Genomic DNA, 23,890 nt, shown 5'->3' with positions numbered 1-23,890 from the left:
CGCGCGCTCTCCGCAGTAGGGCTCCCCCTTCTCTGCAGGCTCTGCGCTGCGCGTGCGCGCCGCTGCTGGGCGGGAACTGGCCCCTGAGAGCGACTCTGACTTCGGCCAAAATTGATGTAGTTCTGCTTGGTTTACAAATTACTTTAATACGCATTAGCTTTTATTAACCGCGCTACAGGTGTAAGAAATTGACAAGGAACCTGAGGTCCATAGAGGTCCAAGGATACACAGCTAGTGAGCATCGGACCCCTGACTCTAATTCAAGTCTTCAAATTGTGACCTGCAGACCAAATCCAGCCTTCATCCTGTTTTGTACGACTTGTGAACAGGTTTTATATTTTTTAAATGACTGAAAAAGATCAAAAGAAGAATGATATTTCATGACAGGTGAAGATTACAGGAAATCAAATGTTTCAATATCCAGAAATAAAGTTTTATTGTAAAATAACCATGCTCACATATTGTCTATGGCTACTTTTGCTCTATACTGGCAGAATTGAGCAGTTGCAACAGAGGCCTTAGGGCTCTCAAAGTCTAAAATATTGTCTGACCCCTTACAGAAAGAGTTTTCAGTGACCTGCTCTAATCTATAACTGCCAAGCTGAAATTTCCCCAGTCTCACCCACACCCCTGCTCCATTGCAAAAGTCAGAAGGAGCATACTTGGGGTGCTATCCCTGCTAATAAGCCCGTCTCTGGTTCTACTTGCTGTAGTATCCTGGCCTCTGCCAATTTCAAAAACTAAGAAAAGAAATTTTCCTAATATCCATGTAGGCTTCCTTTGGTAACATTTAACCTACTGATTGGATCAAAAAATTACAAAACTTGCTACTAATAAGATGCAAAGGGAATAGTTTCTATAAAAGTATACCTTTGCAAGTTCCACTAGAAATCAACTAATTTTACTATTCCAGGTTTTGTTTTACAAAGTTTATTCTTGACAGTATTACCTACATTGGTCTCCCAGACTCCAATAAACTCACCCCACCCTCACCTTCCTAGTCCATCCATCACACTGCCCCCAGAATGGCTTTCCTTTGTCACTGGTCTGCATCTTTTGATGGCTCCCTGTGGCTGTCCCCCCACAATTCACAATTCTTTGCTTGCAGATAAGACCCTTCACGATCTGGCTGGGTTGCTGAACCCTCCTCCTGACACTGGCCAGCAGAGTGGAGTCTGTGCAAGGGCCACAGGGCCAGGTGTGAACTAGCACCAGCTCAGTGCTGCCTCAATTACACCCTCTTTGCTGCCCCTTGGTTCAGCAGCACCAGCCCCATCTCTGGTTGGGGTCATTCATTCACAGGTCATCCTGGTCCCTACCTGGCACAGAAGTCCAGTGTCTCCTAGAGGCAGATAGTGTGTTTTTGCACTGCTATTTCACCAGCCTTAAGAAATCATACCCCCATGATGCAGACTTTTCCTCACCTTTAATGAGTTCTTTGACTATGTTTCTCTCATCTTATCTACCACAGTTCAACTAAAAACACAGAAGATCCGGTGCAAAATTCAATTAAATAAACATTTTATTATGCCATCTATGCTAGATGCTGTAAATACAAAAATGAATAAAACACAGGCCTTGCCCTAAAGAGTGAAGAGATTTGGCTGGGGAGCAGTGGGCTAACCTAATTGTTACTAAATGGGGGGGGGGGCACATGCTATAACAGAAAGTTGAAGGGCAACCTATCCCAAAGATGGGCCTACTCTTCTCTGAGCAGGATCACAAACAAAGCAATATCTTTATTCCAGGATGATATTTTAAAAGGGCACACACAGGTAAGGAACAGATATCTTTTCTTAATAAAATGCTGATTTAACACTGTCTTGATAAACAGATTAGCATCAGCCTCTCTGCCCAAAACCTGGACGGGAGCCAAGCCAAGAGCTGATGTAGATTTTGTTTGGGAGAACAAAATCAAGGTGAAAGCCTATTCTAAGCATAAGATGGTCCTGGAATCTGGCAGATGGCAGCCAATAGCCCTGTGTGGAGGGCTATGGGGCCCATAATAGAATGAATACAGGACTTTCTCTGCTCTGCTCTGCTCTGCTCTCCTCTCCTCTGCTCTGCTCTCCTCTCCTCTGCTCTGCTCTGCTCTCCTCTCCTCTGCTCTGCTCTGCTCTGCTCTGCTCTCCTCTGTTCTGCTCTCCTCTCCTCTGCTCTGCTCTGCTCTCCTCTCCTCTCCTCTGCTCTGCTCTCCTCTCCTCTGCTCTGCTCTGCTCTGCTCTGCTCTCCTCTGTTCTGCTCTCCTCTCCTCTCCTCTGCTCTGCTCTCCTCTCCTCTCCTCTGCTCTGCTCTCCTCTCCTCTGCTCTGCTCTGCTCTGCTCTCCTCTCCTCTGCTCTGCTCTCCTCTCCTCTCCTCTGCTCTGCTCTCCTCTGCTCTGCTCTCCTCTCCTCTGCTCTGCTCTCCTCTCCTCTCCTCTGCTCTGCTCTCCTCTGCTCTGCTCTCCTCTCCTCTGCTCTGCTCTCCTCTCCTCTCCTCTGCTCTGCTCTCCTCTGCTCTGCTCTCCTCTGCTCTGCTTTCCTTTCCTCTGCTCTGCTTTCCTCTCCACTCCTCTCCTCTGCTCTGCTCTCCTCTCCTCTGCTCTGCTCTCCTCTCCTCTGCTCTGCTCTCCTCTCCTCTCCTCTGCTCTGCTCTCCTCTGCTCTGCTCTCCTCTGCTCTGCTTTCCTTTCCTCTGCTCTGCTTTCCTCTCCACTCCTCTCCTCTGCTCTGCTCTCCTCTCCTCTCCTCTGCTCTGCTCTCCTCTGCTCTGCTTTCCTCTCCTCTGCTCTGCTCTCCTCTCCTCTGCTCTCCTCTGCTCTCCTCTGCTCTGCTCTGCTCTCCTCTCCTCTGCTCTGCTCTGCTCTCCTCTGCTCTGCTCTGCTCTCCTCTGCTCTCCCCTCCTCTTCTCTCCTCTGCTCTGCTCTCCTCTGCTCTGCTCTCCTCTCCTCTCCTCTGCTCTGCTCTCCTCTCCTCTGCTCTCCTCTGCTCTGCTCTGCTCTCCTCTCCTCTGCTCTGCTCTCCTCTGCTCTGCTCTCCTCTGCTCTCCCCTCCTCTCCTCTCCTCTGCTCTCCCCTCCTCTCCTCTCCTCTCCTCTGCTCTCCCCTCCTCTCCCCTCCCCTCCCCTCCCCTCCCCTCCTCTCCTCTCCTCTCCTCTCCTCTCCCCTCCCCTCCTCTCCCCTCCTCTCCTCTCCTTTCCTCTCCTCTCCTTTCCTTTCCTCGTCTCTTCCTCTTGCCTCTCCAAGGCCCTTCTCCCTTACCTCTACAGCCCTTCACAATTCAAAGTAAACTGAATTGTGAAGAGAGAAGTTAAGTGAGCCATTCTAGCTCATATCTAGATTCAAGGACATTACACCCATCACCTGGTGGGATTGAAGAAAGAGCTGTCAGCTTTATTCCCTGACTTCTGTTTTTGACCTTGTGCACTTTGAGATCTATGAGTGTCAGCAGCCAACTGTAGGAAGATCCACCCTAAATGTGCAGTATCTGAAGGAGAGAACAATTGGCCTAGCTGAGGCAGAAGTTGGAGATACTGTCTTTTGAAGTCCTGTCAAGATCTAAAATAACATCAATCTGAGGTTGCTGAAATGATGGAGGAGGCTCAGGTAAGAGTCAACTCTTCACTGTGAATTGTCTTGGTGCTAAAGTCTGGCTTTTCTCACCTCAGTGTCCTGCTGAACCATCAACGTAGAGCTGAGCCAGGATGGGGATTATCAACTTGGCATGTGTGTGTGTGCATTTAAATGTGTGTGTGTGCCTAACATGTCCAATATAAGACATAAATTATTTTTAGATTCTCCATTAATCACGTGGAGGACTCAGTACATTTCCCCTGCAGGAGAAGCTCCAATGGATCAGGCACATCCTAGCCATGACCCTGAAACCAATCAACCAACAGGGAAATGTGAGATAGACACAGGCAATGATTCTTGGATGCTGTATGTGGGTATATGATGTGGTGTCTGGACCTCAGGACACCCTGCCTACTCAAAAGGCTGTGCCTCTTTCTGTCCCTGATAGTTCTATCTGTCCACCTTCCCCACTCTAGGCAAGTCTGTTGACAATACCCATCTTCATGGTTCTTCCCAGGCTGCTTCTTCTTGCTTCATTCTCTTCCTTGCCCATCAAACCTTCCCACCAGGATCTCTGTTATCCCACTCCTGCCTCTACTCACCATCCAGCACCACCCCCTGACCAAAAGTCCTAAAGTGAGAGAGATGGAGGTCCTCTTCTTTCCACATTCCACATTAGAAGTAGCTGTGGCATCCCAGTTCTCCACACAGCCCATTTCATGCCTCCCATCCATGGTTTGAGTGTGCTACTTCCTCTGCTGTGAAAACCCTCTCCTCTTTGCTGGGCTATTTCAAGAATCAGCTCAGACACAATTGAAGCGTTCCTTGATCTCTCACAGATCCTCTCCCTGGAGCTTCACTCTTCCTCTGAGCTCTCATTGCGCCCTTTGTTGACCTCTAACATAGCCCTTCCCATATAACATTTAAATTATTGGTACATGTGTTTGTTTCCCTAGTCTGACCATGAGCTCTTCAAGGGCAGTGACGGGTCCAAGGTCAAGGACCATGTCTCTGTCATCTTTGGATATGCAGCATGCATAGCAGTGAATGGCAGGAACACAGTGGGTACTTAGTGTATACCACTTATTGAACTGCAATGAACACTAATGAAAAGAACACTGATGGGTTAATCAGCTCAGGGTTCTGTAACAAAATACCACAGACTGGGTAGCTTAAACAATGGAAATTTATTTCCTGGAGGCTGGGAGTCCAAGATCAAGGTGCCAACAAGGTTGGTGGCTGAGGCCTTTCTCCTTGGCTTGCAGATGGCAACCTCCTGGCTATGTCCTCACATATCCTTTTCTTCTGTGCTCATGTAGAGAGAGAGACTTAGTATCTCATCCTCTTCTTATAAGGATGTCAGTCCTACTAGATTAGGGTCCTTTCCTTATGACCTTGTTTAACTTTAGTTAACTCCTTAAAGGTCCTGTCTCCAAATAAAGTCACATTGGGGTTAGGGCTTCAATCTGTGAGTTTGGGGAGACACAGAGTTTAGTCCATAATAACTGGTGAACTTGCATTTAGAAGATTGAGGCTCAAGCAGTGACTTTACCTAAACTTAAGTGAGTGCTTTTGGGCAGCGAGTCCATTATCCTCTAGGATCCTTAACTTCTCTGTTACAGGTGGCAAATTTTATGGGGTTGTTATGAGGCTAAAATGAGATCATGACTGGAGGACATTTTATGGACTATAAGTTCCTACACAATAATAGTGACAATGATTCCTTCAACTAATACATCATCTTGCAGTTTGCAATGTGGTTTAAAATGCACTGTATCATTCAACATACATGCAAGGAATCATTGTCGTTGTTATTACTACTACAGGAATGCTTAAAAGGGAAGTTTGTTTATGATTCATACCCATAAATCCTAGTTGCAGAAAGGATTCAAGGCAGCTTCCAACGAAAGCCCCTGTCCATGAAATGGCATTACCTATGACTTCTCACAGAAGCTGCAGAAAAGGCCCAGGAAAGTGTTGAAGAAATGAATGACCACCAGGAGAATCTGGAGGAGGCTGATGCACAAAAGGGCAGAGAAGAAGGACACGTGCCAAATGACGGCTTTAAACGGCTCCAGGCAGACAGAGGTCCAGAGGGAGTGGTCATATAAATAATTCCTGTCCCCGGAAATAAAGAGACAAGGGGTTGAGAGATAAGTAAGAAATGCCAAATAAGCAACCTCAATAGACAGTTGGGGCCTCCCACAGCTCAAGTCACAGGCCTCGGTTCATTCTTGAGGGTGACTATTGTTGCTGCATTTGCAATTTTTGAGCATCAGAGGAGTGAGATGCTAGAATGCACCACCAAAAGAAGTTTGTAGGCTCTCTCTCTCTTTCTCCCTCCTTCCCTCCCTCCTTCTCCTTCTCTCTACCCCCCCCCCTGCTTTCTCTCTCTCTCCCTGAAAAGGCTACAAACCCACTCAAGTCTCCACCCATGTACCTGTTTTGTAGGTCTTTGAATGGGTAGCCATATTTCCAAGCTTGCGTCTGGTTGAAGGATGAGACAGTGAACATGCAAAAAGGACCATCTTTCAAGGCTACTCCAGAAGTGAGAAAGCAAATCAAGGCTCCAAGCAAAGCCAGGCCACTTGACAACAGAGCAGTGAGCATCTGCAGAAGGAGAGAAGAAACAGTGAGCCTGAGATGGGGTCGTGACTAGGTGACTTGTGGGGCCACCTGGAAACTTCTCTGGTGCGCAGGCTTTCCCCCATAATATCATATGGGGCTACTCCTACCCATGGCACCTCCTTTAAAGCTTAACCAAGGTAGGGTGGCTGATGAGGGGCCACTGGGTAGAGCTAGGAAGGGGTGGAAGAGAAAGAATTGAGAAGGGGGAAACTCTGGCACTTGAACTTGGATCTCCCTGACTCAGTAGGCTCTTCAGAGCTTTTCAACAGGTTAGCATCAAAAAACTTTTCAGCTCAGCCATGGCTGGTGTGATTCAGTAGGTTGGAGCATCATCCAGCGCATCGAAAGGTTGTGGGTTTGATTCCCAGTCAGGGTGTGTATGGGAGGCAACTGATCAGTGTTTCTCTCTCACATTGAAGTTTCTCTCTCTCTCTCTCTCTCTCTCTCTCTCTCTCTCTCTCTCTCTTCCCCTTCCTCTCTCTAAAATCAGTTTTATTTATTTATTTATTTTTTTTTTTGTTATCCTCACCCGAGGATATTTTTCCACTTTTTGTACAGATAGAGTGGGAGGGAGAGAGAGGAAGGGAGAGAGAGAGAGAAACATCAACGTGAAGGGACACATCGAGTGGCTGCCACCCGCACGACCAACCAGGGCCGGGGACAAACTGCAACCAAGGTACATGCCCTTAGCGGGAACCGAACCCGGGTCTCTCCGGACCGCAGGCCGACGCTCTAACCGCTGAGCCAAACTGGCCAGGGCTAAAATCAGTTTTAAAAAAGAAACACTTTAAAGCTCAGACTGCAGTTATTCAGCCTCTGAGTCAAAGGGTCAGAGAATCATATGCCCTCTTCTCTTTTAAGGAAAGCTGTATTTTCAAAAGTTCCAAGCTTCCATCTCTGATTCCTGTCTTTTTCAAGCATGAAAGGCAGGAAGGGAGGAAGAAGAATAGGAGGATAAGAAAGAAAGGAAGGAGGCAGAGATAAAGAAGAAGAGAAACAGAGACAGAAATTTTAGTCAGCTCTGAAATGACACCCGTTTCGTCACTGTACTTTTCTGGTCTCTGCAACACTTTCCGCTTCCAAAAGATAACAATGAGTTTATTTTTTGGCAGGATTCTAGTTTGCTTCCAAATTGGCTTCTTTCCCAAGATACAAGATTTTTTTTTCCTCCCTTCCAAAGTATACATGAAAGGCGTGAAGTGTTTTTCTTTGTTTGTTTTTTGTTCTTTATTAGAGAGAGAGAGAGAGAGAGAGAGATTTATTTTTGTTGTCCTACTTACTTATGCATTCATTGGTTGCTTCTTGTATGTGCCCTGACCTAAGATCAAACCTGCAACCTTGGCCTATCAGGACAACACTCTAACCAACTGAGCTACCCAGCCAGGGCCAGGTATGTAGTAAGTTTTGACTCTTAAGTTAAAAGAGTCAAGATAAACTAGTCTCATGTAAGCCTAGGACAGTAATTCTCTTTTTTGGGAGGATCATATTTGTTTTATTTATTTTTTATTTAATTAATTTATTTATTTTTGTTACAGATGTTTCTTCTCCCCCCCCCACCGATTCCCCACTTCCTCTCCCTCCCTGCCCTGTCCCCAGCTTTGTTGTCCATGTCCATTGTTCATGCATACATGCATATAAGTTCTGTGGTTTATCTCTCCCCCTCACCCCCTCTTCTGGAGATTGTCAGTCTGTACCCCACTTCCACATCTCTGGGACTACCCCATTCCTCAGACTGTTATGTTCATTATAGTCCATAAATGAGATCATAAGATACTTGTCTTTCTCTGTTTGGCTTGTTTCGCTTAGGATGACATTTTACAGGTCCCTCCATGTCATCTCAAAAGATGAGAGATCTTTCTTTCTTACAGCTGCATAGTACTCCCTTGTGTATATGTACCACAGCTTTGTTATCCATTTGTCTGCTGATGGGCACTTGGGCTGTTTCCAGATCTTAGCTATTGTAAATAGTGCTGCTACAAACATGGGGGTACATATATTCTTTCTGATTGGTGTTTCAGGCTTCTTAGGGTATATTCCTAGAAGTGGGATCACTGGGTCAAATGGAAGTTCATTTTTAATTTTTTGAGGTAACACCATATTGTTTTCCATAGTGGCTGCACCAGTCTGCAGTCCCACCAGCAGTGCACTAGAGTCCCCTTTTCTCCACACCCTCGCCAACACTTGTTGTTTGATGATTTGTTGATGGTGGCCATTCTGACAGGTGTGAGGTGATACCTCATTGTTGTTTTAATTTGCATCTCTCTGATGATTAGTGATGTTGAGCATTTCTTCATATGTAGGACAGTAATTCTCAAACTGTGGTCCCTGTCTCAACAGCAGCACCTCACCTAGAAACTTGTTAGTGATGCAAATTTTCCCATTTCACCCCAGACCTACTGAATCAGAAACTCTGGGGGTGGGGTGCAGCAATCTGTGTTTTAACAAACCCTGCAGGAATTCTGATGCACACTCAAGTCTGAAAACCACTCGCCTAGGGGAAAACCAGATATGACTGAGAACAAATAGTAATGAAATGTGTAGGTGTTTATAATTAATTTTTTTTCTTTAAGTGCACTCTTTTTTTTTTTTTCTTTATTGATTTTAGAGAGAGAGGAAGGGAGAGGGAGAGAGAGACAGAAACATCCATGAGAGAGAACATCCATCAGCTGCCTCCTGCACGTGCCCCCACTGGGGATTTGGCCCACAACCTGGGCATGTGCCCTTACTGGGAATCGAACTAGTGACCTCTTGGTGCATGGGTCGATGCTCAACCACTGAGCCACACTGGGTGGGCCTATATTTAATTCTTTAACATAATTGTGAATCAGTGGGGTTCCCAATATATGGGCTGCAAATATCAAAATAGACTGTGGAGTTACTGTAAGGAGACCACAAATTCAGGTGTCTGAGACTGAGTAAGCAATATAGTGTGTAAGAAAACTGAGAGTTTTCAAATAAATATAGATGCTACTGTAATTAATAAAGGGCAAATTTATTCTGGGCCTTAGTTTCATTATATGTAAAAAGGAGAGGTTAAACTAAAATCTAGTCATTAGATGATCTCCGGAGAACCTTTCAACTCTCAAAAAATTAAGTAAAATAGTCAGAAAATTTTCTATCAGAAACATATGATTACCCAAAGAACTTATATGCATACATGCATAACCAATGGACACAGACAGTAATTTGGGAAAAGCAGGAGGGGGGTGGGAGTGGGGAAGAGGGGGTCAATGGGGGAAAAAGGAGGGACATCTGTAATACGTTCAACAATAAAGATAAAAAAATAAAAATAAAACACACAATTACAATCTGCATTACTCATGCCCACATTGTTCATGGGCTAAAAAGTAATAATAACAGTTCTCACATTTGTATAGACATTTATGGTTCATTACAACATTTATGGTTCATTAAATAACAGGATCATTGACTTGACCCTGTTAACTCCCATTTTACAGATGAGGACCTGAGGCTCAGAAACTGACTTTAAACCCCATGACCAAAATTGCCTTTTCACCACTCTGCCTCTAAAGTAATAGAATGTGGGGACATTCTAGGTATTAGAAGAGTAGAATCTGGCACTTACGCTTCGGCAGGGCCCACTCTGGCTGAAACAGCCGTATCTCCAGCCCACCAAGGAGATGAGGGTAGCCGCAATGAGTACCTGGGAACGGAGAGAAGAGTGAGTGTTAAGAAGAGACTGGGTAATTTACATCTCTAGCTGCCACCTGTGGCTGTTGAACTAGCGTGGTTGGGCACCTCACATGAACTTGATTATCCTGTCTTTCCCAGAGGGTTTGGCTTTGACTATCAGGACCCTTTTGGATGACTAGCTGATCTGACTATTGATGGCAGCGTTCACACCCAGTATGCCTAGTCCAAAATTCAGCAATTCTTCCTAGAGCCTTCTAACCCTCAAAGTTGCCGTAGACTCAAGACCAGCTTGTTAGATAAAACTTTTTTGCAAGGAATCAAAACACTCCTCCCCCATCACCTCCCTGCTCCACCCCTCGAGGGCACTTTGGGAGTTTACACTAAGGGAACCCAGGACACTTACCATGAGTCCTCCTCCCCAGAGCCCAGAGCCCAGCATGGCATGCTTGCCAATGAGGCCTCTCAACAGGTAGGTCACATCCCAGTTAGGAAAGAGGAGCACCATGTTGGCCCCAGCAGCAAACAGGGCTGTAGTCCCGAGGCTCAGCCCCAGAATACGGGAGCAGGTCCTTGAGCATGCCATTATGCAGGGGCAGGACAGGGTCCTAGAACAATGGAAGGAGAGTCATGGTAGCTCTGTGACTAGGAGCATGGGGTGAGGGAAACTGACTACAGATACTGTCACCTCCCAGGGTCAGACCCAGAAGAGCCAAGGAACTTGCTCAAAAACTCTGCCTCTTATAAATGTATCCCAATAGATAGGATTTCATGGCTCCACTTTCTGCCAACTCACACACACACACACACACACACACACACACACACACACACACACACACTTCATCCCATCATGTTTTGTACCTCTATTACAGCCAGTGACTATTTCTATTTGGTACAGAAGAACATTTTAAAGGTGTCATCCTCTTTTTAAAAAAGATGTCACTTTAAAGATGTCCACTATCACCACTTTCATTCAACATTGTACAGGAGGTCCTTTCCATTACAATAAGAAAATGCAAAGAAGCCATACTCACAAGAAAGGAAGAATTGTCATTATTCACAGGTAACATGATTATCTATGTAAAAAATCCCAAGGAATCTATCAAAAAGCTACTAGGAATGATAGGTGAGTTTAGCAAGTTCACAGAATAAAACATTAATATACAAAAATTCTATTGTATTTCTATGTACAAGCAATGATAAATTGTCAAAATTTTAAAAACACCATTTATAATAGCACAAAATTGGAAAACTAAGAACATGAAAAGACACCCAACATCATTAACATGGAAAATGCAAATTAAAACCAAAATAAGATAATACTACACACCCACTGGATTTACTAGAGTTAAGAAGTTGGACTATACCAAGTGTTGGTGAGGATGTAGAGCAACTGGAACTCCCAGAGAGAGCTGGTGAGAAAGCAAATGGTACAACCCTTGGGAAATAAATTTGGCAGTTTCTTATAAAGCAGTGGTTCTCAACCTCTGGGTTACGACCCCACTGGGAGTCGAACAACCATTTCACAGGGGTCATCTAAGACATAACAGTAGCAAAATTATAGTTATGAAGTAGCAACAAAAATAATTTTATGGTTGGGGGTCACCACAACATGAGGAACTATATTAAAGGGTCGCAGCATTAGGAAGTTTGAGAACCACTAAAAGTTAAACATTCACTTACCAAATGTACCACTTCTACATATTTATCCAAGAGAAATGAAAACAACTGTCCACACAGAGGCTAGTACTTGACTTTTCATAGCAGCTTTATTCATAATAACTAAAAATTAAAAATACAAATACATTCTAAGTATCCACCAACAGATGAATGGATAGACAAAATGCATATATGTTTATATACACAATGAAATATTATTCAGCCATAAAAAGGAATGCAGCTCTGTTACATGCAACAACATGAATGAAACTTGAAATAATTATGCTAAATGAAATAAGCCAGACACTAAAGGACAAATACATATGATTCCACATATGTATATGAAATATCCAGAATAGGCAAACTCATAAAATAGAAAGTAGGTTAGAGATTACCAGAGACTGGGGAGTGAGGAATGGGGAGTAATTGTTTAACGGTAGCAGATTTTTTGTTTGAGGAAATGAAAAAGTTTTGGAAGCAGATAGTGGTGATGGTTACACAGCATTGTGAATGTAATTAGTGCCTCTGAACTGTATACTTTAAAATGGTTAAAATAAACTCTGTTACATATATTTTATCATAAGAAAAAATCAATTAAAAATGAGAAATACACACACAAAAAAGAGAGAGACAGAGAGAGAAATAACTCAAATGCTCATCAATGTGAATAGATACATTGTGGTATATCCATACAACTGAGTACTACTACTAGGCAATAAAAAAAAACTACTGATACATGCAACAACATGGACAAATCTCAAAAGTATTATGCTAAGTGAAAGAAGCCAGAAACAAAGATTACTCATTGTATGATTCTGTTTATATGAAATTCTAGGAAAAGAAAAACTATTGATAGAAAGCAGATCCGTGGTTGCCAGGGGCTGCGAATGGAAGAGGGAATTAATATGAGGGACATAAGGAAACTTTTTGAGGTGATTGAAATATTCTAAATCTATATTCTGGTGGCAAATTCACAACTTATATGTACTGACAAAACTCACCAAACTACTCTGAAAATTAGTGAATTTTATTACAGTATGAATGAAATTGATTAAAAATTAAAATGTCATATTTATATAGGTTATAAAATGTCTCCTCTATATCTTTACTTATAGCCATTATACTTGTTTTCTTTTTTTTTATCCTCACCCAAGCACATTTTTGCATTTATCTTCAATAGAGTGGGAAGGGAAGGATGGAGAGAGGAAGAGAGAGAGAGAAACATCGATGTGAGAGAGACACATCGACTGGTTGCCACCCACACAGCCCTAACCTGGATGGGGGACAAACTGCAACAGAGGTACATGCCCTTAGCGGGAACCGAACTTGGGACTCTCTGGGCTGCAGGCCAACACTCTAACTGCTGAGCCAAACCGGCCAGGGCACCATTATACTTTTTAAAAATTAAGCTTAGAGAGAGGAAGAGAGGGAGAAAGAGACTGAGAGAAAAACACCAATGTGAGAGAGGAAACATCGATTGGTTGCCTCCCGCCCACACCCTACAGGAGATCAAACTCACAACCTGGTTATGTGCCCTTGACCCAGAATCCACCCCTCAACATTTTAGTGTATGGGATGACGCTCCAACCAACTGAGCCACACTGGCCAGGGCATAATCTTTTATATTTTCATTGATATGTGAAATTCTTGTTTTGTTTTATTTTATATATGAAATAGCACAGAACTAGTAATAGTAGGGTAAATTCACATCACCATGGATCTGAAGAAAGTCAATACCATGACATCCTCAAGAAGTGGCCCGCTGCCACTTTGCAATTCACTTACATGTCTGTCTCACTTTAAGGCTCTTGACACTCCCCTCTAACACATTGCTTTGCACATATTTTTTTTTTAATGTATAGATCAGTTTCTCTCTCTTACACATACATATACATACACATACATATATAATGAAATATTTTGGTGTTTAAAGAGTTAAACATAATGTATATAATATATTTGTCCTTGTAAATTGTATGGGATAATTAAACAACATCCATGTAAATACAACCAGTTTATAAATAGATCAGTGCCACAAATATTATGAAGCCCCAAGTGTGTCCTCTCTAATCCTACCATCTTCCTGGATTCCTTTCTAGGAATGACTATCCTAATTTTTATAAAACAGTTTTATAACTTATGAACTAAAAAGAAAAAAGATTAGCCTGGCATTTTCTATCTGACCAGACTGACGTTTATGGTCAGAGGCTGATGTCAGACGTAGCCCTGAGTAGGGCATTTGGTTGGGGATGCTCCCCAGCCTGCCAGCTCTTGGTGACTTTTGCTTCCCCTAATCTCAGAACCAAGATCATCTCCTGACTCCTGCCAACAGCGAGCTTCCTGCCTCAATGGCATTTGCATTTTAGTGTGGTGAGTTGCCTTTACTCTATGCCCTCTCCACAGCATCTTCACTCGCTATGGCTTGTTCCTCACAGTGAATTGAATAGCTGGTCCCTGATGAAAGTTCAGATTTCAGTGGAGAGGGGCACTGCTGGGGGAGTTCAGGGTAGGACATGAAGGAACAATGGCTCTTACCCCAGGGATACAAGGGGCCTGAAGGGAAGGGTGTAGATCAGGGATCTGGAGGGACAGTATGTCCTGTCTCCTGCCCTCTCCCCCAGCTGGCCCATCACAGGAGGCCTCTTTTCCTGACCCCTGTACCAGCTGCTTCCTCCTCAGGTCCTCAGGGTGACGAGCCTACCCTGCTGTCAGGAGGCAGAGCCCCTACAGGATAACAGTCCTCCCCATAGTTCTGGATGCAAGTGTGTGTCTGGACAGCCTTCCTCTTCAAACTGTCTTGTCCCTGAGTGCAGGGCTGTCAGTGTGTTGGAGTGAATTCATCAATTAGGGAGGGGTTAGCAAGTAACCACTTTAACCCACACCCCACCCAGATGACTGACATTTCATCAGGGGCCCACGTGAGGACTGCATGTGGCTGGACTTTCAAGCATGCTCTCTAGACCACAGGCTGAGAGAAGCTTTGGTTTAGGAATGCCTTCAGCTGCCTTCGAATCATTCCACCTCTGAGTAAGTCCTGTCAAGACACAGATCACCGATACAGCCGCCCCTTGATAAGTTCTTCTATGGGACATTTTCCTGTCAGGAAAGTTTTAGAAGGGATACTAAAAAATATGGACATGCAGAGGGAAAGTAGGAAGTTGAGGCTGGCCTTTGGATGAGTGGAATTCAGAGACTCCTGGCTGATCTTATGCCCAAAGGACTTGCTGTGCTGCACTGTCCGGAAGGGCTGGGGCTTTTGTATTTCACTTCCTCTCCCTGACTTTGTTCCCTAGAAATCACAACATTCTAAAACATGCCTCCAAAAATGTGAGCCAGGAGATGATCAAAGAGGTTGGCTAGCCCTGGCCGGTTTGGCTCAGTGGTTAGAGCATCGGCGTGCGGTCCAGAGAGACCCAGGTTCAGTTCCCGCTAAGGGCACGTACCTCGGTTGCAGTTTGTCCCCGGCCCTGGTTGGTCGTGTGGGTGGCAGCCACTCGATGTGTCTCTTTCACGTCAATGTTTCTGTCTCCCTCTCTCTTTCTCTCTCTCCCTCCCACTCTACCTGAACAAAAAAGAGAAAAATGTTCTCAGGTGAGGATAAAAAAAAAAAAAAAAGAGGTTGGCTAATTTGATGTCTGAAAGGACAAGCAGGATCATAAGGTAAAACCTTAAAACCAGACTTTAGGGGAGGCCTTGTGCAACCTGAGGTCCCGGCTGGGTGAACAAATCATCAGCTGGGTGTCTGGGCAACAACATAAGTGATCAACTAAGTCATTGGACTGCAAATGCTCTGTGTGTCTGTCAGTCTCATTCATCATCTAGACAGGCTGTTCATTCCTTCCTTCATGAACAGTCCAATATTTAAGTGACAATTTTCTGCCAGGCACTATGCCAAGGATTAGGGGTACAATGGTGACACATATACAGTCTCTGCTCTGGAGGAACTTAAGGACTGGAGGGGTCACTGGTAAGGCAATAAGCAAGTGCCAAGCAGAGGTATTCAACTTAGGGTGTAATGGGAGCACACAGAGGAACAACTAATCCTGTCCTGCAGACATCAGTCCAAACCTCCTAGAGGAATGCTGTCCAAGCTACAACTTAACTGACAACAGGCATTAGACAGGCAAAGTTGGGAAGGGGAAAGTATGGAAAGCATATATAAAGGCCTGACGTTGACAGAGAGACTGAGGCAAAGAGGTTAAATGGGTTGCACCACTGCTTGGGGCAGAGCCAGGGCTCATGTGGGTGCTCTAAACTGCTAGGTCATGCTGCGCCCTGGCCTTTACCTCACTGGCCCCTTTCATCTCTGCTTACCTGCATCTGGTGGCAAGAATCAGGAGGGGAGAGACAGAACCTGGAGAAGGGCTTCGTCTTCGGAGTGGGCATGCACTCCTTCAAGCTTGAACTCCTGCAGGTCCCGACCCAGAGGATCCTCTGTCAGGACCCTTGCGAAGGGCCAGAGAGGCTGTATATATGTAGAGGTCATCCCAGGTGAGTGTGTGTTGGGGTGTGTGAGTGTGCCCCCACACCAATGCCCACAGGCTTCCTTTAAAGGAACTTTCCTCTTCCTGGAGAGCCCTCTTCTGATGACCCATCCGTTGCTCATTTTCATGTGACCCTAAGAAAGGAACCAGGAAGCATGGCCTTGTGAGCTAACATGTCTTAATGAGTCAGGGGACATCCCTGAGAAACGTCTTATCTTCCCTTCTTTTTTTTTGCTAATCCTCACTGGAGGATATTTTTTCATTAATTTTTTAGAGAGAGTAGAAGAGGGAGGGAGGGAGGGAGAGTGGGAGAGAGAAACATTGACGTGAGAGAGACACATTGATTGGTTGCCCTGACCAGGAGTCGAACCTGCAATCCAGGTACATGCCCTTGTCTGGGAATTGAACCAGAGACCCTTTGGTCCTAGGGCTGGCGCTCTAACCACTGAGCAACACCGGCCAGGGTTTATCTTCCCAAGCAGCAACACTGTTTCACATACCAGCTCTCCATATTTGTTTCACTCATTGCAGAATTTGGGCCCTTTGGAAGAACAACCCTGAGCAGAACAGCCACCATTTTTTCCTTATTACTCTCCTCGCTTTGCTCGTAGCTCATTGGATGTATTGCATGGTTCCTTTACCTTTACATGGTGCCTTTCAACATTTTTGTTCAAGCCCCAGGTCCCCATCATCTTGTAGCACAGTCACACCAGACTGTGGAACATTTTGTGGTGCTCTCTGCATGGGAGATCTGTGACCCACTGCTTGTTTTTTAGAATTTAAAAAATAACTTTATTATGAAGGCAACCTAAAAGAAATAAGAAAACCTTCACTATAATCTTTTTTTTTAATCCTTACCCAAGGACATATTCATTGATTCTCAGAGAGAGGGGAAGGGTGAGAGAAAGAGAGAGAAACATCCATATGAGAGAGATAACCGATTGGTTGCCTCTTGAGCCCCGACAGGGGATTGAATCTGCAACCTAGGTATGTGCCCTGATCAGAAATTGAACCCAAGACATTTTGCTGTACTGGACAACAATGCTCCTATCACCCAAGCCACATGGGTCAGGGTACCATAATCTTTTCTATTTTTTAATTTTTTTCTTTATTGAATTTAGAGAGAGAGAGGAAGGGAATGGGAGAGAGAGACAGAAACATTGATGAGAGAGAACATCGATTGGCCGCCTCCTGCCTGCCCCACACTGGGGATTTGGACACTTGCTCTGTCCGGGAATCTAACCAGTGACCCCTTGGTGCATGTGTTGATGCTCAACAACTGAACCACACCAACCAGGCACCATAGTCTTTTTATTTTTATTTATTTATTTATTTATTTATTTATTTATTTATTTATTTATTTATTTATTTTTATCTTCACCCAAGGACATTTTTCCATTTTTGTCAGATAGAGTGGAAGGGAGAGAGAGGAAGAGAGAGAGAGAGAGAAACATCGATGTGAGAGAGAGACACATCGAGTGGCTGCCTCCCGCATAATCCCAACCAGGACTGGGGACAAACTGCAACTGAGGTAGTGGGAACCGAACCCGGGTTTCTCTGGACCACGGGCCGTTGCTCTAACCTCTGAGCCAAACCAGCCAGGGCAACCATAATCTTTTTATACAACTATTTTGATATTTCTGTTTTCATATAGATAACCTATTTTACATAGTTATATTAGTAATATATTGCCTTTTTCACTAATTATGAAACCATAAACACTTCCTATGATTCTATAGCTTTAATAGTAATCCTTGTAATGTCTATATAATATTGCTCAGGCAATGATTTATTTATCCTTTAAAAAAAAAAAAAACACTTATCTTTATTGTTGAAAGTATTATAGATGTCCTTCATTTTTTCCCCCATTGTCCACCCTGCTGTCCACTCCCCCCTATTCCTGCCTTCCTTACACTATTATCTGTGTCCATTGGTTATGCGTATATGCATATAAGTTCTTTGGTTTATCTCTTCCTGCCCCCTACTTCCTTCTGAGGTTTGTCAGTCTAACAACCAATTTGTACTTCCTTTTTTAAAAAAATATATTTTTATTGATTTTTTTTAGGTAGAGAAGAAAGGAGAAGGGCAGGGTAATAGAAACATTGATGAGAAAGAAACATCAATTGGTTGTCTCCTGCACAGCCTCAACCAGGGCCAGGGATTGACCCTGCAACCCATGTACATACCCTTGACTAAGAATTGAACCTGTAATACTTTGGTTCTCAGGCCAATGCTCTACCAAACCAACCAGGGCTCTCTTGGTGCTTTAAAGATTCTCTCTTTGTCTTTAACCTTTTGCATTTTTATGATGATGTATCATGGTATGGGCCTCTTTGGACTCATCTTGTTTGGGACCTTCTGTGCTTCCTGGACTTGTATGTCTGTTTCCTTCACCAAGTTAGAGAAGTTTTCAGTCATTATTTTTTCAAATGGGTTTTCAATTTCTTGCTCTCTCTCTTCTCCTTCTGGCACCCCCATGATATGAATGTTGGTACACTTAAAGTTGTCCCAGAGGCTCCTCATACTATCCTCATTTTTTTTGGATTCTTTTTTTCTTTTTTGCTGTTCTGATTGAATGTTTTTTGCTTCCTTATATTCCAAATTGATGATTTGCTTCTCAGCTTCACCTACTCTACTATTGTAAATTATTCTTTATTTCAGTTAGTGCATCCTTCATTTATGACTGGTCCTTTTTTATGCTCTTGAGGTTCCTCACTAAGTTTCTTGATCATCCTTATAAGCGGGTGTTTCGAACTCTGCATATAATTGATTGCTTATCTCCACTTCTTTTAGTTCTTTTCCTGGAGTTTTGTTCTGTTCTTTCATTTAGGACATGTTTCTTTGTCTCCTCATTTTGGCTGCCTCCCTGTGTTTGTTTCTGTATATTAGGTAGAGTTGCTATGTCTCTTAGGCTTCATAGGGTGGCCTATTGTAGTAGGTCTCCTGTAGGGTTTAGAGGCACAGCCTTCCTGATCACCCCAGGTGGGCCCTTGAGGTGCACCCCTCATGTGGACTATGCACCCTGCTGTTGTATTTGAGTCTTGATTGCTGTTGAAATGTCAATGGGAGGGATCTACTCAGGCTGATCAGCTGCAAAGACTGGCTGTGCCCACTGACTACTGACCTCTGACTACCTTAAAGGATGAGCTATTCAGGGTCCACCACACAGAGCAAGACTTACTTCAACAGGGCTCTGGTACCCACTGAGTCCGGTCCTTGAGTGTGTCACTTGTGGAGGTGGCTGGGTGGTGGTGCTTAGATGTGGTCTGAAGCTATCCACTGGTTGTGCTGGCTCTGGGGCAAGGTCAGCAACTGCCTGTGTTCTACCTGGGACTACCAGGCATAAGCTACCAAGAGATCTGCAGATGGCTACTGCTTGTGCTGGGCTTGGAGGTACCCAGGCAAAACCGAGTTGTGAACCAAGGCTGGCTGCTTTTAGTGCCAGGCCTGGGGCCAGTTAGCGGGAGGCATGAGACTCACTGAAGCCTGATGATGCTTGTTTGAGAGAATTTAGGAAAATCTAAAGCAGGAACCAAGACAGGCCAATCCTATGGTAAAGCCACTGGAAACAGCTTGGGAGGGCCTGAAAGTTGGGTGGGGCAGGGCCTCAGGGAATCACTAGGACAAATAGTGTGAGCCAGGTTGCTGGAGTCCCAGATATGGCACCTGTCTGTCGGCCAGGTGAGGAAAGGGCTCACCAAAGGAACAGTGGCCTCCTCCAGCAAGTCTGTCTGAGAGAAAGTTGCCCTACAGTTTTCCCCACCCCAGTGTCAAAAACTCAGTTCTTCCCTGTATGTCTCTGGTGCCTTTCAGGCTGCCTCCCCCAGGCTGGAGCCTGGAGGGAGTGAATCTGAGTAAGTCTGCGCATGGGGCCTTTAAGAGGAGCTACTTGGGGCTCCAGCGCTTTAGCCTTCCTCAGCCTCAGTTCCCGCTGGTTTTTACGGCCAGAAGTTATGGGGACTTGTCTTCTTGGCACCGGAACCCTGAGCTGGGGGCCTGATGGGGGTTGGGGATGCCTTCCTTCTCACGGAGGACCTTGACAACCAAGGTAGCCCTCCTGATTTTTACCCACCACACGTGGGTGTGAGGCCAGCCTGTCCATGCCTCCGCCATTCCTACCAGGTCTCCATGTGACTTCTTTAATTTCGTAGTTGTAGGACTTCCATTCAACTCAGTTTCAGGTAGTTCTGGATGATGGTTGTTCTGTAGTTCAGCTGTAATTTTGATGCTGTTGTGGGAGGAGGTGAGTACCATGTTTACCTAGGCCCCTTCTTGACCTATTTATCCTTTTTATTAGATGTTTAGATTGTTTCTGTTTGGTTTGTTTGTTTTTTACATTAGAGGTGATGCATATAGCTTTTATTCTATGTATAATTATTTTCTCTTTTTCCAGTTTTTTTTTATTAATTTATTTTTGTTACAGATGTTTCTCCTTTTTTCCCCATTGACACCCTCCTCGCCATCCCCGCAATCCCGTCCCTAGCTTTGTTGTCCATGTTCATCGGTTATGTGTTCATGCATGTAAGTTCTGTGGTTTATCTCTTCCCTCCCCCTTGAACCCCTCCTCTGAGGATTGTCAGTCTGTACCCTACTTCCACGTCTCTGGGTCTACCCTGTTCCTCAGACTGTTATGTTCATTATATTCCACAAATAAATGAGATCATGTGATATTTGTCTTTCTCTGCTTGGTTTGTTTTGCTTAGGATAATACTCTCCAGGTCCCTCCATGTCGTCTCAAAGTGTTTAATTATTTTCTTTGGGATAAATTCCCAAGAATAGGATTACAGATCAAGGGATAGATATTTTTTGTTGTTGTTGTTAATCCTCACTCAAGGCTATTTTTTCCATTGATTTTTTTTTTTTTTTTTTTTTTGAGAGAGTGGAAGGGAGAGATATGTGTGTGTGTGGGGGGGACACATTGATTGGTTGCTTCCTGCACCCACCCCAACTGAGGCCAGGAATGGGATCTGCAACCTAGGTACATGCCCTTGTTCAGGAATCAAACCCACTACTCTTTGGTCCATGGGCCAAGGCTCTAACTGCTGAGCCAAACCAGCCAGGACAAATGCACAAATCTTAATGATAAAACTTGAGAAATATTTTCTACATGTGCACCCAGGACGACCACCACATAGAACAAGACATAGGACATCTCCAAATCCCCAGAAGATTCTACTGTGTTCCCTTTTATCATTATCTCTATCCCCAGTGTTGACTTCCATTTGGCTTTTATAATCGATTAGCATTTAGCTATTCTTGAATTTCATGTAAATAGAATCATATAGTGAATACGTTTTTTTGTGCCTGGCTTTCTTCACTCACAATTATATCTGTGAGATTCAGTCCTCATATAATTCATTCTTTTTAATTGCTGATATAATCCATTGTATGACTATATTACAACTTATTCTACTGTTGTTGTTTTTTTCCAATCCTCACCTGAGGACATTTTTTTCCCTATTTATCTTCAGACAGAGTGGGAGGGAGCGAGTGGGAGAGAGAGAGAGAGAATGAGAGAGAAACATGGATGTGAGAGGGACACATCGACTGGCTGCCTCCCACACAGGTCCTGAACAGGTCCCGGGACAAACCGCAACCAAGGTAAGTGCCCTTGACGGGAATTGAACCTGCAACTCATTGGTCCATGGGCCGATGCTGTAACCACTGAACCAAACTGGCCAGGGCCAACTTATTCTACTGTTGAAGGACATTTAGACTATTTTCAATATTTGCCTATTATAAATAATACTTCTATGAATATTATTATACATGTCTTTTGGAGGATGTATCTATACACAAACTTTTTTCAGGGGATGTATCTAGGAGTAGAATTATTGAATTATAGGGTAGGTGAATATGACTATTTAATTTTAGAAAATGATATTGCCAAATAGTTACCCAAAATAGTCCTATTTACCCTCCCACCAGCAGTGCATGAGAGTTCCAATTGCTTCACGTTCTCACCAATATTTTTAATTATAGACATTCCACCGGATGTTTAGCAGTATCTCATTGTGGTTTTAATTTGCATTTTCAAGATGAGTAAGTGTCTCTGCATATACTTATTGGTCATTTGGAGATCCTTTTTTGAGAACTGCCTGCTCAGGTTGTTTGCCCTGTTCTTACTGGTTCTTTGTCTTTTTCTTACTGGTTTATAGGAGTTCTTTTGTTTTTTTGGTACGTGCCCCTACCAGGAACCAAACCCGGGACTCTCTGGTCCGTAGGCCGGTGCTCCAGCTGCTGAACCAAACCGGCCAGGGCGGTTTATAGGAGTTCTTTAGAATTCCAAATATGTGACCTTTGTCAGACATATGTGTTCTTATGAATGTTTTCTCCTGTCTGTGGTTTGCCTTTTCACTCTTAATGATGTGTTTTGATGGAGAGAAGTTCTTGATTTTAAGTTCCATTTATCAATCTTTCTCCTTATGGTCACTGCTTTGTTTCCTGTTTAAAAAATCTTTGCCCACTCCCCACTGCATTCTGATATACCTGTGCTATTTACGTGCCTGTTCCCCTCCAGGATCTCACAGGTGTCTTGGGGGCCGAGACTGTATCTTATTCTGCTCTGTATACCCAGAACCTAGCATGGGACTTGGGCGATGGTGGCGGTTCAGGAATCACTTGATTACTGAGTTAATTCATGCACTGCATTAAGTAACACACACAGTCTCTGTGCATGGAGATTTTCCTTCTAATGATGGAAATAAATAATACTGAGAAAACCCTTGATGCATAATATGAGAAAGAATAATTATAACTGGCTACCACATTCTTTGAAACTGCATATGAGCTGCCTTCTGTGTGAAATGTCTGTGTATGCAGACGTGTATGCTTGAAGCAAAAGTTGGTAAACAACTATTGAAAAGTTCATTAAATAGGATCCAGTTTTCATTTTCATTATAAAAGGGAATCATTTAGAGCTTAAATGAATTCCTGTTATTTCCCAGAGAATTTAATTTAGATAGAAGATCCTAGGCTAAGCATTCACAAAGCTTTATAATGTGAAGAAATATTTATTCACTGTATAAAACACATTTACAAACTATCTCATTAGATTCTTACAACAAACCTAAATAAAGCAAGTAAAATAAATGTTAGGTTAGCTCCATTGTGCCAACAAAGGGATTATAGCCCAGAGGAATTGACTTGCTCAGAGTAACAGTGAGTAGGGTTGGGGAGATGATCCTATGTCATATGAGTCCATACAGTCCTGCACATCGATGGTTGAGAATTTTTCCCCCCCAACCCTGATTCCAACTATCTTGAGGTATTTCTTCTCAGAGGCAGTACTGTGGTGCTTTGGCACCTGTGAGACCTGGGTCTCAATTCCTGCTACAAATACTTTTTAGCTATGTGAACTTGGGTAGTTCAGTGAGCCTCAATAATAATTTGAGCTTCAGTTTCTCATTTATAATGTGATGTCTACCTCGCAAGTTTATTTTGAGAGTTAATAAGATGCAAGATGCCTTGAGTGGGGTTAGTCCTCTCCTTCTGGGTTTGTTGTTGTTTTGTTAATCCTCACCCGAAGATATTTTTTTCATTGATTTTTTAGAGAAAGTGCAAGGGAGGGAGAGAAACATCCATATAAGAGAGACACATCAATTGGCTGCCTCCCATTCACGCCCTGACCAGAACAAGGGATCTAACCTGTAGCCCAGGTATGTACCCTTGACCAGGAATCGAACCCATGACCCTTCAGTGCATAGGCCGATGCTCTAACAACTGAGTTACACTGGCGAGGGATGGGTTTTTATTTTTATTTTTATTTATTTAATTAATTAATTAATTAATTTTTTTATCCTCACCCGAGGACATTTTTTGATATTTGTTCAGATAGAGTGGGGGAGAGAGAGAGAGAGAGAGGGAGAGAGAGGGAGAGAAAGAGAAACATCAACATAAAGGGGACACACCAAGT

At 43.7% G+C, this 23,890-nt stretch overlaps 1 protein-coding gene across 1 annotated transcript; it reads right to left on the bottom strand.

Annotated features, from left to right (window-relative positions):
* Nucleotides 1–5,484: 5,484 nt before the first annotated feature.
* On the bottom strand, nucleotides 5,485–15,857 carry TM4SF19 (transmembrane 4 L six family member 19). Its single transcript, XM_036242804.1, has 5 exons — nucleotides 15,806–15,857; nucleotides 10,236–10,437; nucleotides 9,765–9,842; nucleotides 5,991–6,160; nucleotides 5,485–5,668 (listed from the first exon to the last, which is right to left on the bottom strand). Exons 2-5 carry the CDS (start codon nucleotides 10,413–10,415, stop codon nucleotides 5,485–5,487), a joined length of 612 nt encoding a protein of 203 aa, XP_036098697.1. The 5' UTR covers nucleotides 10,416–10,437; nucleotides 15,806–15,857.
* Nucleotides 15,858–23,890: the final 8,033 nt, after the last annotated feature.

Source organism: Molossus molossus, unplaced genomic scaffold (genome assembly GCF_014108415.1).
Source record: "Molossus molossus isolate mMolMol1 unplaced genomic scaffold, mMolMol1.p scaffold_m16_p_5, whole genome shotgun sequence".
NCBI lineage: Eukaryota > Metazoa > Chordata > Mammalia > Chiroptera > Molossidae > Molossus > Molossus molossus.
The sequence above is the reverse complement of the archived record's forward strand: the minus strand, read 5'-3'. Positions and strand labels throughout refer to the sequence as shown.

What these genes read in the sequence shown, in the direction of transcription:
- TM4SF19 (XM_036242804.1), bottom strand. Translation starts at nt 10,415, where the DNA reads ATGGCATGCTCAAGGACCTGCTCCCGTATTCTGGGGCTGAGCCTCGGG. An exon ending in TCTGGGGAGGAGGACTCATG is followed by an intron (nt 9,843 to 10,235) that starts GTAAGTGTCCTG and finishes CTCCGTTCCCAG; the next exon opens with GTACTCATTGCGGCTACCCT. An exon ending in AGAGTGGGCCCTGCCGAAGC is followed by an intron (nt 6,161 to 9,764) that starts GTAAGTGCCAGA and finishes CTCCTTCTGCAG; the next exon opens with ATGCTCACTGCTCTGTTGTC.